The 6,731-nt window shown below is 36.6% G+C and overlaps 1 protein-coding gene across 1 annotated transcript in view; it reads left to right on the top strand.

The window, feature by feature from the left end:
- The first annotated feature begins 6 nt into the window (after window positions 1-6).
- The window catches only part of LOC113228946, an 88,695-nt gene continuing 81,970 nt past the window's right edge, over window positions 7-6,731 (top strand). Inside the window, exons 1-6 of the mRNA XM_026462389.1 lie at window positions 7-16; window positions 1,027-1,130; window positions 3,438-3,558; window positions 5,319-5,396; window positions 5,947-6,071; window positions 6,205-6,297. Of these exons, the coding sequence (XP_026318174.1) occupies window positions 1,101-1,130; window positions 3,438-3,558; window positions 5,319-5,396; window positions 5,947-6,071; window positions 6,205-6,297 (447 nt within the window). The 5' untranslated portion in view covers window positions 7-16; window positions 1,027-1,100. The remainder of the gene's footprint in view (window positions 17-1,026; window positions 1,131-3,437; window positions 3,559-5,318; window positions 5,397-5,946; window positions 6,072-6,204; window positions 6,298-6,731) is intronic.

Here is a 6,731-nt window from a genome sequence, read left to right as displayed (position 1 = left end):
GTTGTTGTTCAACAAGGTATTCTGGAATGAAGGTCATTTCTGAGCGTATGAGTGCAATGATTGGGTATTATTACATATTTTTATTAGCAGTACAGTTTCTTATGAAAGAGTTCGCCCAGGAAGGCACTGCCACCTTAACTATTTCTGCCGCCAAGCAGTAATCTGAGCATTACTGCGTTTCCTTTTCGACGGGTAAGGGTGCTGGTGAAATTACAGGCACATGGGACTTGCCAACTGGTGTCAGGGTGACACGCGTAGTGGCAGTGCCCCTCCGATCTTTGCGATTTAAAGCTCTGAGTGGAACTGAGTACCACCAGACACACGACTTGCTCGTCCCGTCACTTGATATTAAAAAAGTATTCTGGAATGAACGTATGAGCGCAATAATTGTGTATAATTGTAATTTTCTTTTTATAAAAAACCGATTTCAAAAGTCTGTTTATCTGTTTTCGCTGTGGTCTCTTCGACGATAATCGAAAAGCAATATAAGTCCTCATCAAAACGAATCATATAAGCTCATAGACAAGGTAGCAGCTGTACATTGTTGAGGAGTTTCTCTCACCTGTCTGCCATTTCTGTCATCGGATCAACTCTAGGTTACAATAACATTTTATTGTCAACAGAATTACATCTATGTGCTACGTTTTATTGAAATCGGTTAACAGAAAATGGTAACATTCCATAAACAGGGTTCATCCCCCAATTTGCCACCATTAGAAGTGTAATATTTTTTCAAATTTGAATGGGACTGCTTGAGGCGGCCCTTTTCAACAAAATAATCATCGAAATCAGTTCACGAATGTCTAATCGTGTGATATACACACAAAATAGAAACACTAAAGTCGGTTAAAAAGACACGCACGTTAAAAATGTCTATTTACTCTGTCCTTGAATGGCTCTAAATTGTAGTCCTCGAATGGGTAGTATATTAATGACATAAGAATGCCATTTTTTAGTCAAGGAAGAGTGAGTGTGGAATTAACTTGAAGTTCTAGGGAACACTATCCGTTCACATTTTTGTTATAGAGCCCAACGAGAGCCCATCTAGAAGAGTTGAAAGGCTAAAGTTCATCACAAGCACATCTGCTGTCAAAGACAAGATGAAGGCTGCTGAAGATTTACTTGACCAGGTGAGTTAGATGAAAAGATCATCCAAGTGGCAATGTGAACATTACTGCGTTTACGTTTTCAAGGGTGTAATGGTCAGATCCAGTCAGATTAGATGAGCATGACACTTGTGTAGCTTGAGATCTGGTTATCTATAAGTAAACCGAAATGACTTTTTCCAGAAATAACGCTTGCTCGAATTTTCATAACCTCGAAAGTAATTTTGAGAGGAAAATGTTTTTTCTTTTAAACCCATTGACTTACAAATAAATGGACGACGGGTCTAATACAAAAACCACGAAAAAAATGTCCCAAGTCAACCTATTTAAACGTACATGTAAAGGAATATGAAAAAGCTAAAACGTTGAATTTAAATTGTAATGGCATCGCAGTACTGTCTAATTTTGCTTGCTTCGCTGTCAGTCGAACAAACGAAGACTAAAGCGTGAATGACGCTCTGTATACGATTTTAACACCCTATAAGTTCGGACACTTTTTAGCGCGGACCCGACGTCCATATAATTGTACGTCAATGTTTAAACCTAACTTATAACCTATCCTAACGAAAGTGAAAGAACAACTGTTTCGTTATAATTCGGTTTTCGGTGTAATGAAAAATCGAACAAACGTCATTTAGGAAAAAAAATTCGTGTTTGTGGTAGGTTACCGTGAGGTCTGGTTTGACCCGATGCTGCATGTTAAATTTATAATCAAGGAGAAGGAAACGCGTCTGACACACAAAACAAGTTTCAAATGGAAATAATCAAATGCTTTATTTACGTTAAGATATTATTTGTATGTTAAGAATAATTACATTGCGAATCACTATGATTTTAATTTCCCGAGGTTACATTTCGAGTTTACAAGAATACTTTTAGTTTTTACTAGTTACCTACAGATATAAATGGTTAACTATAAGTACACTAGCTAATACACTGCACTAAGAATTTCTGAAAATACTTAATAATAAAAATAACGATCTTTATTTATCGACATTTGCATACTAATTTAGTCTTAAATAATCTGTATTTACATATACTGTGTAGATAAAAAGGATTCTCAGCTTATGCTGTTTTTCAGACCCTACCTTTTTGAAGAAACTCAATACATTCCAATGATAGAAGTTATATGACGCGTCTCGAGTAGCTCCAAAAAATTATCACTTAACTATAAATATACACATATATCACTTAAAGTTATAATCCTATTGTCACGATGGTACCAGTGCTTAGTAAAATATTCCATTTCAAAACACTCCACTTTGCAGTTTAGGCAGGGATGAATGGTACCTAAAAATAAAAATATAAGAATGTAAGATGCATTTTCTTTTGAAAGTGTAAGACGACTTGTGTGGCACACGGACATGACACTTATAAGTCACTGACCTGGAGGTTACTGGATCCACTTTTAAGTTACATTGTACGGACGCAGTGGCAATGCCCCTCAGATCTTTGCGATTTAAATTTCTAAGTCTGCATGTCTCTTACCACCAGGTGCACGATTTGTTGGTCCCGACACTTGTGACACAAAAAAGGGAGCAAATTCTTGCAGAGAGTACTACTCTATTGAATTACCGCGATTAGGTCTATCGTGTCAAGTTTAAAAAAAAACATTGAGTATATAACCAGACACAGAGACGAAATAAGGGCCATACATTACTGGTCCTCATCAGTGATACATCACTTATAAATATCAACGCTCGTTTGCACTGAAATATAGAAAGGCCAACAACTGACCTGTGTGTACGTGTCCATATATTCCAAAAATATTCTGTATTTATTGTAATAAAGATAATATCAATGGCGAGCTGTTCCATTCGGTGGTGTGGGGCAAAACATCTAATTACAAAACAAACGGAATCAAATTTCATCGGTAATTAAATATGCAATGCAATTTTCGTTCATTATAGCAAAGCTCAAGTTAACTGGTCGATTTGAAGTGAAACAATTGACGACACCCGTCAATTGTTTCGAATTCGGGCTGGCCAGTCGGACCGCAGTTGTTATAGTAATGATATAGCAGAATAGTAGAATTAGAATTAGCAATGTACGGGATTTTTTTGTACGGGAAACATTGCATTAACACATGTTTTGTATGATTTTTATGTGTAAATAAAAAAAAATTCAAACAAATTAAATAACATTTCGTCTCTATTTCTGTTTATATACTCGATGGCGCCAAATATTTGTTAGGCTGTTCTGCTTGCAGCTCCTCTAACGGTGACAAAAAGAACAAAAATGCTAAAATTAATACTAAATAGTCGAGCTTGTGGGAGCATTCTTTCACAAGGAGCTCTACTGCTATAAAAAATTGTATAAAACTTGTTACAGTCCGAGCCTATTGCAGTGCCAAAGTTAAGTGAGCGGCAAACGAAGCAGCTGGAAAGTAAGCTGGGTCAGAACATGGTTGAAGTCAATGCAGCCCTTGCTGCTCTCATAGAGGCTAAGTCTGGTAAATGATTCTTTTGTTTCATTCCCGTTAGAGTCAATACAGGATACGAGTTTTTTAATTAGTGGTCGGAGTTATTTGTTGCTCTGGTTCTTATAAAAACAGGGAAATAATTGATGTAGTTGTACACAATCGTCATCATCTGGTGGGTCCGTACCCAGAGTTGGACACATATCGTCACATTTTTCCTTTCTCTAATTACGTGTATAATGTGTGATTCTTTTTATTCATTGTTTAACTGACACTGTGGCCGAACGGTTACCATGCCGGACTGCCACGCAGAGGTCCCAGGTTCGATTCCCGGGCCGGGAGAAATATTTGTATAGCCTACATTTACTTCTCTCGTGAGTTTGGGTGTAATTTGTGGTTGTCTATGTGTATATCCATGGCACCCGCGACACAGAGTTTCCCTAGTGCGGGGCTATGCGTGTACGTTGTTGTTGTTGTTACATTTGACAACCTCGGTGGCCGAAAGGTTCGCAATGTAGACTCTGGATGAGGAGGTCCCAGATTCGAGTCCCAATGAGGCCAATTGGGGAAATGAACTTTTTTAAATTGGTTCTGGGGGTTTTGGGTAGTGCCCTGCATTTTCATTGCTCTGGTACTCATAGTATAGAAAATTCCTTAAAATGAGACTAGGTAATTCTGCCCTGCTGTATAAAGTACGCATAGTTGTGCCTGTATAAAGTACGCATAGTTGTGTCGTTACGAGGGCAGAATTGACGTGGTTATATGGCACATTCTATTACGTAAACTGGCGTATATGACATTTTTTCCTAACTGAATAGGATGTTACCACCTTACTCCGATTTCATAAGCAAACACCCACTAGTAGTCATCTAATCTTCTCGTCTCCTCTCAGGCGATGGTTTAGGCTATAGGTACTCCGCCACGTTTGCTCGGTTGAGAACTTCACACGGTTCCCGAGAGTGGTGATCAGAAAGAGAGAGAGATATAGTTGTGAACCTTCTTCGGCGCGTAGGTCTCATCACGATGCATTCCTTCAGCAAAAAGTTCGTGGTAAATTCCAAATTAAATTTCACACGTAAATACCGAGAAACTCAGAGTCCATTGCCTCTGATTGAGAGGCGATAGGTCAAATCATTAGACTACAACGACTTCAACAGTTGTTTAACTTTTTATTAAAACACAAAAAAAAAAAAATTTGAAGACGTTATGAGAAATTATTTAACACATGTAAAATATTGCCCATTGATAAGAAAGTAAAATTTGTGATAGCCTTGAAAAATTATTATAAAAGTGAGGACAAATTATTAGTGGCACATAACAAGTATAACACAAAAAGAGTTAGAGAAAGGAAATTAAATAAGTGTAAGGTTAATAATAATTATGGAAAAAGAACTGATAAATATGTAATACCAAATATATATAATAAAATAGACTGGCTCAGGGAAAGTAATAAGGTTAGTAAAAGGGTTTTAAAAAAGAAATTAAAAAATATATTACTAAATGATGAAAAGTTATAGGGTACATATTATAAGTAGATGTAGTATTATTTAGCCTTTAGTTTTTGAATTTATTAATATTAGCTGGTAATTAATGTAACTTAATTAAGGAATAATTAAACTTAGAATAGACATACATATATAAATGAAAAGAGCGTTGTCTTGCCAACAACCTGATGTCCAGGTTGGCAAGGTTTTTAGAATATGCTTAAATTGTATATCTTTGGAGAAATAAATAAATAAATAAATAAATAAAATTATTATTATTATGTAGGTAATACATTTTTAATGTTACAGATCAAAGGAACCCAGATTACAATGTAGCTGAAGAAGCTCTGCGTATTATTTCTGACATCATGCCTCAGATTGTGAATGGTAAGCAATAATACTTCCTGAAGAAAACTACCATGATATTCACTTATTTTTTGTGAAATTACTCCACTAGTTTGTTATAATTATTAAACAAAGATCAACCACTTAGAAAAACTTTGATCCGGTTGAATTCGAACCAACTAGATGTTATGCCAACTAAGCCACCGAACCAGGGCTCAGTCACTCGCTCAAGGTAACGCGATAAGAGCCTACCGCTGAGTGTACCGACGTCTGCACAAAAGCCCATACAAGTCTGAGCATTCGGTTCCGCACGACTGCACATGGCAGGCAACGTTATTTTCACCTCGTAGTGAGTGGTCTCCTTAGTCAGATTTAGCACGCTATTATCGCTGATTTTGTATGAGAGTGTTACGTAGTAACTATTAAGCAGTTTGTGATGTAACGAACCAATGGACATCACGAATTTTTCCATATTTTTTGGTTTTTAACGACTGAGAAATCCTTGAAGTTTTTCTTCACTCAGTTACATTTGCAGTTACCAGTCACCGACTTTTTTTATAACCGTAATAATAACTTTGTTTTATTTACACAGACACCAAGACTCTAAGTTCAACGTGCAAAGATGCGAATTCAAAGCAAGCTATGCTGGAGGATACGCGAAAATGGTGTGAGGCCATACAGGCGGTCTGCGACAGCGCAGGGTACGGAGACACCAAGGTAAAAAAGCGAGATATTCAAGGCCAAACTTAAATATTCTAGGCAAAAATATACAATACCATAGATAGGATATGAACTTACTGCAATGCTGTGTAACTTTATATATATATAAATAAATATTATTCTTTTGCAGGAATTCGTAGATTCAGTCCAAAACATTGTGGACCGTTCCAATAAGCTCACATTCATTGTCAGCCCTAGCAAGAAACCTGCTAAAGAACAACAGGTAACGTAAACATAATAAAAATTAGTGAAGTAGTTTCACAAAAAATCTCAATAATAGATTTGATCAAAAAGCGACATCTACGTCAGTTGAGGCACCTGTAAAGGTACTGGCTGCAGTGAAGAAGGTTCTAAAATCTTTCAGTATATGTCGCTAGCGGCGCAGAATGCCGCAAAAAATCCAGTACAAAAACCTTTAACAAAAACACGTCGGAGAATTTCGACAACTCGATAACTTGACCCGTAGCTCAGTTGGTAAGAGCAATACTGTGGTGGAGTATGGTCGTGGGTTCAAGTTCAATAATTGTTTGTATTAATCATAATAAAAACTAGTGAAGTTTTTCTCAAAAGAAAAGTCAACATATTATTTAAGTACAATATTGTTATTGATATAAAAATGGAACAAACACAAACAAAAATTCCTTCTGATCCGACTGG

This window comes from Hyposmocoma kahamanoa, unplaced genomic scaffold (assembly GCF_003589595.1).
Source record: "Hyposmocoma kahamanoa isolate Upper Pololo Valley unplaced genomic scaffold, ASM358959v1 263, whole genome shotgun sequence".
Classification (NCBI taxonomy): Eukaryota; Metazoa; Arthropoda; class Insecta; order Lepidoptera; family Cosmopterigidae; genus Hyposmocoma; species Hyposmocoma kahamanoa.
The sequence above is the reverse complement of the archived record's forward strand: the minus strand, read 5'-3'. Positions and strand labels throughout refer to the sequence as shown.